The 13,748-nt window shown below is 38.2% G+C and overlaps 1 protein-coding gene across 1 annotated transcript in view; it reads right to left on the reverse strand.

Annotated features, from left to right (window-relative positions):
- PTPRN2 (protein tyrosine phosphatase receptor type N2) overlaps positions 1 to 13,748 on the reverse strand; it is a 683,076-nt gene that overhangs the window by 357,400 nt on the left and 311,928 nt on the right. The window contains exon 11 of the mRNA XM_086614526.1: positions 5,393 to 5,472. Coding sequence (XP_086470652.1) covers positions 5,393 to 5,472 — 80 coding nt within the window. The remainder of the gene's footprint in view (positions 1 to 5,392; positions 5,473 to 13,748) is intronic.

A 13,748-nucleotide genomic window follows, 5' to 3' on the forward strand; every position in this document is an offset into this window, starting at 1 on the left:
TCCCCTTCTTAAATATGTTATCACAGAGGCGCCACCACCATCGCCAATCGGCTTGGCCTTGGCCCAAGGCAGGTTCGACTTGGAGCCGGGGAACCTTCTAGCAGCTTCTCACAGAAGCCATCCCTGTAGCCCCTCCCCTGCTACCAAAACCCCACCACATAAATGGAATACAACGTACAAAGCAAACTTGTGGCTCATTTACTATACTGACTATATTGCAATTCTATATAAATAGAGTTATCTTACTGATAATTGTTCTCTGCAAGGTTTCTGCTAAGAGAGATGAAATCCACATTCGTTTGTCTAAATGATGTCATGTGCCAAGTGCAATTACTTCTAGAGCAGGTCATCTATGTCTAGAGAAAGTTTATTTCTTCAAAATGTTGAGATGAAATTACAGTGCACCATTGAGCCTGAGTTATTAAACAGAAATAGGCCAGAGGACAGCTACTTGATGCAAGATATGTTCTATATTATGAACATCGATACGTGACGCTGGCGAAACATTAGCTGTCCTTCTGCTCTGTAGTCAAAGAGCAAATAAAGGTACTGTGAATGTGAGAAAGCAAGCTATTCACAATTTTAAATTACTCTGTTGTCAGCTTTCCTATATAATTATGTAGCCCTAGAAGCTGCAAAAAAAAAGTAATCAAAACATTTACACAGGATTGGAACCGTGGATTACTGAAAAAAAAGTTTTACCAGCAAGAAGATGGCTGAAGGATTTTAGAGCGCTTTATTTTTCCTCAAGCCGGGTCTCATGTAGACCAAGAAGAAAGGATCTCAAACTCCAAGAAAGCATAGGAAACAATTTTTATCATCATACTTCCATATCTATGTTTTTTAGTAGATATTTTAAGTCATTCATCTGTTTGCACAGTTGCTAAAAAGAAGTTGTCTTCTCTAACCTGCACATTTGTCGAACTCCACAGGGTAGGATGGAAAACTTTAAATACAGTTCCCTATATTTAAATCTAAATAATATAAGGAAAACATGCAGTTTATCCATTTTGGTTACAAAAATATATACTACATTAACAATAAGAGCAAACTGCTGCACAGAAACTGTTCCTGTGGATATCAGAGAGATCTGCATGTACACAACATCTGCACAAATAGATTCCTTTTTGCAAACCTGGGTAATTGTGATAGTTCAATGTGGGGGAGGGGGTTCTGGTGGTAGGAGAGGGGATTTGCTCCATGTGGCACCAGATCAGACTCCCATCCCCCTCGAGGTTGAGCCAATCATCGGCGCCTCTGCGAATTGCCCTATTTAAGTTGGGACAAAGGAACCGAAAAGGTGCTTTGCCCAGGAGCGAGGAGAAGGGAGGAGGGCGCTGCCCCCCACTCCCTGGCCCCCAGCCGGGCGGCTGCCCGTGCTGGGCCGGCACCATGTGCTCAAGATGGTGGCGATGGAGCCATTTGGGGCACTCGGGGAGCACCCTGCTCCTGGGGTGCCCACCAGGCCGAGTTCACCCAGAGAGGACTAAGACCTGAGAAAAACAGCCACACAGACACCAGGTCAGTGAAGATGGAGCAGGCGGAGGTGTGCCGGAGCTGAGTTTCCCTTGCAACCGGTGGCGAGATGGCAGGTGGCCCCCCTGCAGCCAAGATGGGCTCGGCAGAGCAGAGACCCACTCGCGGCCCGTGGAGAAGCCCACGTCGGGGAAGAGATGCCTGAGCCTTAGAGAGGTCGTGGAGCATGGGATGCACGACGATGAACTGTTAATAATGGAGCTTGGAATGCACGACGAGGTAGTGAGGCATCTGGAGTCCGTGGGACGACCCACGCCGAAGCGAGTGGCAACAGCTCCCTAAGAATCCGAGACTGTGGTAAAGCCCGCACTGGAGCGATCTGATGGGGAAGGATTGCATCCTGCGGGTAGGACTCACGCTGGAGAAGTTTGTGGAGTTTTCCTTGTGAGTAGGGGATCCACTGGAGCAAGGGAAGACGGTGTAAGGACTCCTCCTCCTTTAAGAAAGGAGCAGCAGTAACATGGAAGAACTGACCTGCACTCCCCCATTCCCTGCCCCCCTGCACTGCTGGGGGGGAGGTAGAGTCGGGAACGAAAGCAAAGGGGGGTGGGGAGGAGGTGTTTTTAAGATCTGGCCTTGTTTTCTCTTTATCCTCTCACGTAACTGGTTTTGTTTCCCTTTGTCCTTTTTTAAGCAACTGTTAATAAATTGTTTTGTTTTAAGAAAGCTGAGTCTTTTTTGCCCGGGACCATGGTTGGTGGGTGCTCCCTCTGTTCTTGTCTCGACCCTCAGTCCTTTTATTATAAAATCACTACAATAATTTACATTCCCATAATTACTATGGCATCTGATTACCTCAATTTCTAAATTCTTTTCGTTTCTAAGGATGTAACGGACAGTGAAATTCTTCTATCAGTTTGCTCTATTCATTTTCTGTAAACCAGATCTGCTTTCAGAGTTCCTGGATGGATGTCAAGTTACCTGATAGCAGTACACCATGGCATAATGCATTTGCCTGTGCCTACCCTGGAAGTATGCATTGATTTATTCTGCTTTGGTCTCCTATGGTAAATTAAGTTTTTTGAATGCTTTTCTTCAAGACACTGTTGACTTTTAAAATTTCTAATTACAACTAAATTCTGAAAAAACTTCTTATGTAAGTATATACTGCTGTTGATCTTTTAACTGAACTTATTTTTGGCTTTAGAGATCTGGAATTTTAAGTTTGCTAAAAATAAATGAACTGATTAGCAAGTACATTGACAAGCTGCTGCAATCTCATTTATGGGTTAGAAAAGAAAAATGAGATACTTTTTAATTTAAAATGTTTGATGTCTGGATAGAATTGTGAGCAGTTTTTTGTAAAAGGCAAATACAAGGTTTAGGTATAACAATGCTATGGTCATGGTGACATACTGAAAGAAGCTCATGTAAGACTCCTAAAAACCTTTTTCTGCAGCCATCAAAACCTGAAAATTTTAAGGTATTAAACGAAGTTAGGAATTGCGTGGGATATGAATATATAGAGTAGATAAAATTACAATAGAAAAGATTATTTTAAGTCTGTGAGTTCGTAGAACTTCTTTGGGGGTGACATTTTTCTGTCCCCAAAACCTCCCTACTTTGTCAGCAATATTTAAGGAAGTTGAAAACAACTACTTTGATCTCAATGGTAAGAAACAAACTAATGTTACTGCTTGAGTTTTGCTGAAATAAACCAGTCACAACATTTATACATTTCAGAATAACTTGCTAGGAACAGGCCAAGACACAGGAGCCTCTTGAGCTTGACAAAGTTTCTATGGACTTAATAAACTTCAGTGGATTTTTATTTCATGAATCTGTTTACATGTAAATTTTTGACCACATGTAAGCTGCATTTACCCACAACAGGCGTAGCTACAAACTGCATTCTGATTTAATTTGAACCTGCCTTCTGCCAGGTTAATCTGCTCTGGTATTGTAAAAGCCACTGCACAATCCTGTCCACATTCGCTGTGCCACTCTGGACTTGACAGATCTTTCTCATACCATAGTCATCTTTTTTTTCCAAAATAAAGATTCCTGTCTTATTTCACCATTTGTTATATGGAAGATATTCCATACTTTTAGTCATGCCTTCTGCCTTTCTCTGAATCTTTCTATTTCATCCGGAGTTTCCAACTTCTCTGATGTTTGAGAAGCAGAACTGTATGTCATATTTAAATACAGGCAAGCCATAGATTTAGGCAAGAACAAATCATATTGGTTTGTTTTCTATTTCTTTCCAAATAATTCCAAAAAGCACTTTCCTTGTTCAACTGGTAATGGAGACAGAACTGTTATTTTCATCAAATTACCCATTACTACACTAAGTTCTCACTCTAGAGCAGTTAATTGTCTATTTAGACCTATAACTTCATATGTAAAGCTACTTTTTCTCCTTATACTTTTTTTTAACACTAATTCACAATGAATTTCATCTGCCATTTTGAGTCCAGTCACTCGGTCTGATGAGGTTTTTATACATTTCTAAGACCGACTTTCACCTTTAATACTGTAAATAATTTAATACAATTAAGAGGGTTTCTCATCGCACTGCTCACCCTCTTTTCCAGCTCCTTTATAAGTCTGTTGAATGCCACAGTCCCAGCAGAGATTCTTGCACTTTCTGCTATCTTCAGCCTTTGAGAAAACTAATAATTTGTTCCTAATATTTGTTTCTTACCTCTTAACCAATTGCTAATCCACCATTTTTGTGTTCTATATTCCCCATTCCAAGAAACAATTAGTTTCCTCAGAAACTCGTAGTGAAAGACCTTGCCAAAAGTCTTCGGCAACCCAGGCAGCCTCGACCAGATGCATTATGTTCGCTGATCCCTTCAGAGAGATCCAACAGGTTTTCAAGGCAGGGTATTGCCACACAAAAAAAAAAAAATAAATTCATTTTTCACAGGTAAATCGTACACATTCAGGTATCCTATAATTCAATAATTATTCTATTGTAATTTCCTAATTTTGACAGTATGCATCTACGACTTTTTGTCATGTTAAACCATTTTAAGAAAAATGGTATCCCATTTGCTACTCTCTAATCACCAGTTAACAAGACCCATCTCCAGTGGGTCCTGCAAAGGAAAGTTCTGGCATGGAAACAACATAGTTCCTTCTATAACCAAATTCATCCATAGTGAAGCAAAAGGAGAAATTAACGGACACTTTTAGGCTCCCAATGTTTATTTCGATGAATTTTTTTGTGTTTCTATTTTCAAGCAACATTGCAACTTGTTTACTCATAATTTTTAAAACCTATCAGTTAGGTAATTTGGAAGCAAATCAGTTATCAATTCAGTTACTTTGCAGAAATGATTTCTTGCAGTCAGCAACTCCATAACACAGTTAGTAGCCAAGTTGACAAGAAGCCAACAGGAGTCCAGGAGCAGTGCTACTTATTCAGAAGCAGTTTAGCTCCAGAAACACAATGTTTACTCTCAAGATTAACTGGTCATGGAAAGGGCCTAAACAGCACACCAACAAAAGTATAGTTCTGCCATCTTTTGACCCAGAAATTAAGGCTAAGCTGTAGTAACACTTTTGTTCCCTGAAGAAAAGTATCAGAAAAGAGAAAGTATTAAATCCTCATTTACAAATAACCAATCTGTTTTTATGAGTTCAAGACAACACTGAAGAGTTTTTCATCATGGAGGCCTTGACTACAAGTCTCTATGTAATCCATTTCCTCTACAAGCAAGGAAGTTTCAGGCAGTTTTAATTGACCCAGAGATGTTACTCTTCAATTTCCCATATGTGCCACTCACCTCCCGACTCTCTCCCTCTTTATATGTCAGTCTTCCTGGGAGAACGGGATGCGTCTGTGCTGTTTGTAGTGCTACTGTGGGAGCTCACAGTCTGGGGATGTGAGGACAAGGACTCTTACCTGCTGCTTTGGCAACATCTGCAGTCGAAATGTTTTGGAGGTTTGAATGCACTCTGAAGGTCACAGCTGGTCCCAACACACTGGAAGAGATTATTAAAAAATGTGAGATTCATAATCAAGAGACATGGCATAATATTGCTTATCAAAATAGGTTTTTAAGGAGAATCTATTAAGACACCATTTAGCCCTCTTCCTTTTGCTTCATTAGCTACATTTGCATACATTTTTATACCTCTTGTGGTTTCTTGTGTGTATCTTGTGCCTGTCTGAAAGAATTTCAATGACGTTAACTAAACTTCAGAAGACTCCTGTAAATACTATTCCTATTATGAAAATGGCAATATGGAGGCTGAAATTGTTATTCTCCCAAGTACAGCATAAACCATCACTGGAAATCAGCATTCAAAGAAGACTACATGTAGTTTCAAATTTTATATGCCTAACATCAATACAAGCTTAGTCCTGTTGTCACAACTGTAAGTCAGAGGGACAATAAACTCAGAATATTTATCTTGATCATATTCTCCAAGAACATGTGTGGGGAAAAGATTTTGGACATATCTGTTCCAATGACTGGTTTTGACCAGAAAGAAACCACAAAGTATTTATCTTTAAACAACAGAAGTAGTTACTTCTTTGAATAACTTATGAAGGGAAATGATTATTGACTCTGTGGTGACCGTTTTGGGTGTAGTCTGATGATCCTTTATGGCATTAAAATCTATGAGGCATTTACAGAGGAAGGTATTGACTAGTCAGATGAAGAATGGCAGAGTAAAGTATTCGGGGTTTCACAAAAATTTTTCATTGTGCATTTTTAAAGAAAAATAAATCTGTAAATGTATTGTTGCATTCATTCGCCACCCATCCCAATAATATCCAGCTTAAATCCACATCTGATGAAAGGAATAAAGAAATTTCAGTTCTGATATCCTTAAAACTACACTAAAGTACATATATATATGAAAAACATATGAAAATACACACGCACAAATATAGTAAATGTATTTTTGAACAAAATTTCCAGGTAACAGGCAACTGTAGAAACTATAATGTAATAATTTACAAAGGAGAAGAGCACAAAGGCTCAACAAAGACAGAAATTGGCACTATTATAAAAGTTAACTTACTTACTACATAGTACTAAGCTTTTACTATTCATACAACCAGCAAGCAGAATTACATTTATACTACGGATAACAATCGTGCTTAAATGGTGAACTATATTGGCTGGAACCATACATGTAACTTGCTTTGACCTCCTATAGCTGTGACTTCTGAGAGAAGTCTGAAAAAATTGCTGCATAAAAGAAATAACTGGAAAAATATTTTTGTTGCAAGGCTTGAAATGAAGTATTTAATTATTCTTTTACTAGCATGTTAATATTTTGCATTCATGCAACAGAGAGCAGCTAATGAAGTGCACTTAATTGCAACACATACATTCTAGACAGAAATACCTTTAAACTTTTTTCCGTTTCAGAAGAAAAACACTATTATTAACCATAAGACTTTGCTTTGAGGGCATAAAGGGAATCAAAGCAAGACTAAGAAGCACCCTTTCAATCTTTTACTAGAAAAGCATGCACTGTGCACATTTTATTCTGGAGTTAATGGGAACTGTCATTAATCAATCATTTTTCTCTAAATACTCTTCGGGGGGTGGGCAGGGGAGGAGAAAAAAAAAACAGAGAGGTTTTATTGCTAAAGGACACTCCAGATGTTAAGTCATTAGTGTACAAGAAATGTATTTTAATAATGTTAGGTAATTATAAGCATTTATCAGCATCATTTAAATAATATTTCAGGTTATCATACTCAACAATCACAAAGTATATTTTATAAGCAATAACTGCTTTACAGAAATTCAGACCGTTCCCCAATTCTGTCACTAATGCTGAGATAATCAACTGTAAAAGGCACTTGGGAGTTTCATGATACCATACACTGGATATAAGTCATCTTGCACCATCCTTTCTGCACTGCCAGCCTAAGAGAAAAGAGGATTCCTCTCTGGCTGCTCAGACATTTACAGTGTAATTAGCAGTCTGCAGTAAATAAAAGCAGGCCCCAACCCAGTACAGAGCTGTCCCGTGACAAAGATAGGGTGAAAGAAAATACCTTTAGATATTCCCTCCCAAATCTACACTGCGTAGTCCATTATGGCTGAGAACCTGGAACCAACACAAACTTTCAAGCACAGTGTAGTTACACTTCAGCTTTATCAGCAGACATAAAAAGTTTTCTCCCCTCCTTCCCCTGTCTGAGTTTCTTGCTTCTATCCCTGGCCCAGAGCTCACTCCCCCCTCAGTGGTTCTCCTGCCCCACTCACTGCAGCTATGCACTTCACGGCATCATTAAAATCACATATATTAAAACTGGATCGTTTGAGTGATCCAGCCCAGGCAGTGAGACGCAGGGATTTCAGCAGAGTGAAGCCTGGCAGGAACCATCTCACTATTCTCTAGTGACTCCACCTGGATAATCCAGGAACACGACAGGATCCGATTCGTGCCCATGCTTGCATTGCCACAAGCACTCTCATTTGTCCTGGTCTTGATGTGGAAACATAGGGGAATAAAGAGGAAAAAATAGGGTGAGAAAAAAATTCCTTATGTAAGTGAGGTGATACTGGGTTAACACCATTTTTTTTGCAGGAAAGAAGGAATCTCAGAATCATTTAAAATACCCACTCGTATATGGCTAAGTGCGATATTTTTTCTTCTACTGTGGCAATTGAATGCTTCAACGTAAATAATCACCTGAGCACCACATAAGCACAGCTTGGCTCAGAATATTTACAAAATACAGAAAACAAAGCAGGTCATGTCACAACTTTTTGCACATTAATATTCTGCTGTTTATTTAAAAGCAAACAAAAGACCTTGAGATTACTTGGTCAAAATTGCATTTCTGCTCGATGTTTTGGGAACCGACTGCTTCAGGAGCTCATAAAATGAGATTTTTCTCAAGGGGGGCTTCTGGCAAAAGCACTCAATAAATAAACATTTCAATAACAAGAGATGCCCTTTGGGGAATTCCTTGCTGTTCATTATGTGCTGGATGGGAACATTTAAACAAAATCAGTAATTATTTGACTGCAAAATATTTTATAAAAGACTTTTTAACAAGAGGGCAACAAGTCTGAGAAAAGGTTCTAAAACATACAAAAGGCATCCCTGATATTTCCTGGCCAGGAGCTTCAGATCAGACAGATGAGACCGCTTTTTTGTGCGGCCGTGGAACCCTCTGAAGTCTAGTTAATATTAATAGCAACTGTCTTTACATCCCTCTAAACATGCTGAAGTGCACACGATTGTTTCTGACCTGATGAATTGCAAACAAACCGTTCCCATGGACCAGGGAGGGTGCTGCCCCCTTAGCAGTGGCATCTCTCCTGGCTGGCAGGCGACATCGCGCCAGCACAGCCAGCAATCAGAGATGTAGGTGAAAGCAATCAGAAATGTAATCCACAATGTCCAGGCTGAAACCTACATCTAAGACATGCAACTGCTGCAACCGAGATTAAAAAAGTTAGGTAGTAGCACTTTTAATCTAGAAAGACAATGTTTTATATCAGATATATTTATTTTTCCCTCCTAAAACTACATGCTACTACAATTACACCTATGTAAATTTGTGTAAAGTTGACCCTTCAGACATAAGTGAACTTACACCCACCTAAATAAGAGAAGGTTGTGAGTTTTAGAAGGATCTGGACTATTCTATTGTAATTGCACTTGTAATTTTTTTCTAATACTCTGTTATAATGTTTTTTTGAATAAAGGTAAGCAGATCTGGCTTCGAGGCTAATAAACAGTGACTTCTCCCCACACAAAATGTAATGTCTGTTGCAATGACCTGCTAAATTTATTACTTGAAATTTACTAATTACCCCCTCTGTTGGCTGTCACAACTTCTGCTTTTTTTTTAATTTCAATAATGTTGCCTTCAGCCATAATCGTTTTTTTTTTAACAAAGACATTCAAAGCATATTGCAAATTGTCACCCTTATGTGCTGTTGTCTTATATTCTGTTTACTAGAGATGAAATAATTACAGTGTTTATAATAAAATGACTTAAAGGTTGATTGCTGGTTTAATAATGTCCCCTCCCCTTGGGTTCATGTTTCCCATCTGAAGGTGGGAGGGTGCACAACGTGCACAGAAAGAAACAATATTCTTTGTGTAAAACAGAAGTATTTCCTTTCATTAGTTGTTTTACTGACTAACAACATTCTTATTATATTTTGCCTGTCAACATATGAATGACCTGAATAAACAGAGCTGGAGCATGATCGATATGGCAAGGTCCATATCACTTTCAAGCCGTAGGTTATAATTATATTTATGAATGACAGGATTTAAATCTCCATAAATTACGTATCAAGCTTTGCATGCCTGTTCTTCTCCCTCACGTGTGTGTACTTTAGTATTACAATATCATACAGAAGGTTTGCTGTGAAATGCAGTCACAGTCTATCATACCCCCTAGTGGAAAAGGATTTGAGAAACAAGTGCCAACATGGTTATGTGTATTCTTGAAGACGAGACACAGAGCTGATGCCAGATGGAAATGAGTTGAGGTTGCATCGCGTTTTTTTAAAACAAATACAGGCAGAGTGCAATTTCTCAAGACTGGAGAAAGATGAGGAGATTAGGATTGGATATTTCCAACATTAAACATTCTCTTAATGACCCTATTTCGTAAAACAGATCTTGCCTTAATAAAGCTTAGATTTGAAATTAGAGTCACTGCTTGTCTATATGTTCATTTCAAAATCCTTTAATCTCTGGAGGTTAAGAAAAGCAATTAGTAACGCTCCAGAGGCTTGTGCAAAGTAAATTTTATAGCAGCAAAGGTAATTGTCTCAGGAAATGTTTGGTGGGCTTGAACTAATGACTTGCAATGTGTACACATTTCTGTGCTTACTGTGTTTAGGAATTTGAAGCTTATGTCCATTGTTTATATTGCACTCAAGCCTCCTTTTCACCTTCTCAATTTTGGAAATATTAAAATGCTCACACTGCTGTAAATGTGTTATATATTATATAAATAGCTATATAAACATACTTATGTCAAATCAAATTAATGGGAAAAAGCACATGATTAAAAGAGGCAGTTTTGTAATACAGTATGTTTATACAACATGATTTACAGAGCAAAGCAAAGGCAGAAAATTGCAGCTGGTCATTGTCATATAATACATAAATGGATTAAGAAGCGTACGCTGGTTATTTTGTTCTCCTGTTACTAAGACCAGCTGTAAAACCACTGACCACTTGATTTGGGTTTCACCGACGTTTTTGACCAGAAATGTTGACCAAAATTTATTTTCCGAAGCACTGCATCATACTCTATTTATATTTCATAAGTAGGTACCTGACTAAACTTCAAAGATTCAGGAAATCTGTGAAAGACGTATTGTGCTGACCTACTACAAAATAACTTCTCTGAACCATTGAACAGAGAATATTGATCATCGCCCAGACTTAATACTAAAAAGGCACACATCTTTCACTCTTTAATATCTTTACTGTTCAAAGATTCGCTTCATTTTGCACCTGAACTGAACAAATGTCAATGTACAGCTGTACGTATTCTCACATTTCTATTGACACGTATGTACTGACAGCCAGTGATCAACTCAAAAATCTTTTTCTCTTTTTTAGCAAATTGAGCTTCTTGAGCCCTTCTCTGGAAGCTCCTTAAACTGCAGAATGACACACAGTGTTCCACAACTGCGGCAATACAGATGTAAATATATTGTCTACTAATATTTATATCCTTTATATACACTAAGCATGAACTGTTCGCAACACTGTCTACAGAAATGTGATCCTGTACTAAACATATAGCACGGAGAGAGAAAGTAAAAATTTCTTTTACTAACACCACACCTTATGTCTAACAACGACCAAGAACTAAAGATGAAGAAATAAAATCCCTGCTAAAGAAAATACATTAATTGCAGTGCTCACCCGTTAGTGGTTGATATTCTATAACCACTTACACTTCGTTAGAGTGGTTTACACCAAGCAGCTTGGTGAGGTGTAGCAGATAGACCACAAAGATTAGATAGATTGACAGTTTCAGGGCAATCACATCTTGCAAATGTAACTACATGGAAACAAAACCTACATCTGGATTTGATGGCTGCAGCTCAGAATTACCTCTGCAAGCTACATCTACAGCTTTCGTAAATCAGGTAATTATTTGGATACCTTGTACTGTCCTCTTCTCTCCCTTTGAAACAGTCAGTGCTGTGGAGTGACTTCATGGAGCACCAATTCAGGGGCAGAGAAAAGGGCACTGCAAGGTGTCCAAATAACAAAATGTATTCTGACTCACTGGTGTCATTAGAATAATTTCAAGAGTAAAGTCACAGAAAAGGGATGACTAGTCCAGAAAGGGGTGCTTTCCAACAACAGCAGTCCATGTTGGTGGGTCCCTGATACCAACCAATACTAAATGATGGACTTTCAATTGTCTTACATCAATCATTGATTTTATATTAATCATTTAATCTACATGGATCAAAACTGTGCTAACTACACTGATACTAATTTACAGTGCGAAAGACGATGAAAGAGTTTTTCAAAGATTTTACAACTCGCCTCATCTTAGGTGAAGACTATTTTGCTAAGCCTACAATTTAAACGATTTAAAAAACAGACAACGCTCAATTTAGAGATTGATGCTACACTCAGCTTGTCCTATTTTTATTCTTCACAAAATGCAACTTCTGATGATTACTCAACATCTATGAATAATTTGCAGAGTTTTAAAATAATTTTTCTATTAATCTGTCACAAGCCATGAAACTTGACATTTTCACCACGCTGAGTACATGAAAGTTGCCAGCTTTGCCTGCCATGCAAATAAGGTTCTTAATTACAGTATTTAAAAGAACAAACCGTACAAGTGCTATAATTTTTTACAGCAAAAGAGTATTTGGACCCTGAGAAAGTGGGAAAATGGTCTCAAAATGACGCTTAAATGTACAGTGATTTTTATTTCGCTCTCCAAAGATTAAGCTAAAGGATAAAGAAGTTATGCCATTAAAAAAAAAAAAAAAAAAAGAAAACTATAATTGTATTCTATTCATATTTCCATTCTTCTTCTTTAAACCTTTTAATAGTCTGCCTGGTACACAAGCAGCAGACAGTTTTAATTTTTAGCCAGTAAGCATTCCATGCATTTTACTGACTTCAGGTCTACCTACCCTCTGCACACCTGTGTTGTAATGGAGTCTGTCGAAATCACGTGTAAAACTTGTCTGCTGGAGTGATAGTCACTCTATGTTCAGTTTGCACAATTGACTCTTAATAATTAATGCAAAGCATGGCTCACATGTTAGGACTTTTGCAGAGGTGAAGGTTCCGCATGCTCATAGCTTTTTATGGGAGTCAGATAGGACACAAATTTCTTGGATGATGATTAGGCAGCAAATCAAAGATCAAAAAAATCCAAACCTTGCTACAGCTTTCATTCAGAAACTTACAAATCTCTGAATGCTGCAACCACAGCCCTCTTGCTTGCCCTCTTAAGAACCTGTTGGCATCTCCTTTACATTTGAGGAGACCGACTAGAAGATTTGGTCTCTAGCTTCCTCTGCCAGAGACATTTGCTTTGCAAAGGAGGCACTGCAAGAGGAATTTATTGGGCTCTTTTGGTCACACCTACAGGAATACAAACCCTTCCACAGGCAGGTCATGGTGCAGCTCATAGGCCTGGGTATGCAATATTTATGTGCAGAAGAATTATTTAGCTTTCTCAGCTGGGTCAGCAGGTCTGTAACATTCATACAATCCATCCATCCATCCATCCATCCATCCATCCAGGTAACAATGAGAGAGAAAAAAGTGTGTGTTTGTGTCCGTAGAAGAATCAGGTAGCCAAGCACAGGAGGATTAAGATGTACACATAAGATTAATTTTGTATATTTCTTATAAGGGTCTTCTTTTTAATAAATCTCTACGTGATAATCTTCTTCCATTTCTACTATTATTTATTCTGTTTGTGAACCAAACTCTAGTTCAAGAGTGAGAATCACAGTTCTCTGTTTCTATTCTCATATCTGTCACCAAGTTCTATACCATCTTAGGGAAAATCAAGCAAACTGTCTTGAGTTTTGATTTACTCATCTGTAGAATGCAAACGATTACTTGTTAATAATATGTGAAATGTTATACAAATTAAATGCAATTCAGTGACTTGTTTGAAACAAAGGAGTATATCCTGCCTCCCCTATAACGTTATGAACTTTAATTTTATTTAAAAAGAAACTAGATGGAATTCTCAGTCAGACAGAGGGATGAGTAGTAGAGAAATATGGAGTTAAAAATAGATAGAC

This window comes from Tauraco erythrolophus, chromosome 7 (genome assembly GCF_009769465.1).
Source record: "Tauraco erythrolophus isolate bTauEry1 chromosome 7, bTauEry1.pri, whole genome shotgun sequence".
Lineage (NCBI taxonomy): Eukaryota > Metazoa > Chordata > Aves > Musophagiformes > Musophagidae > Tauraco > Tauraco erythrolophus.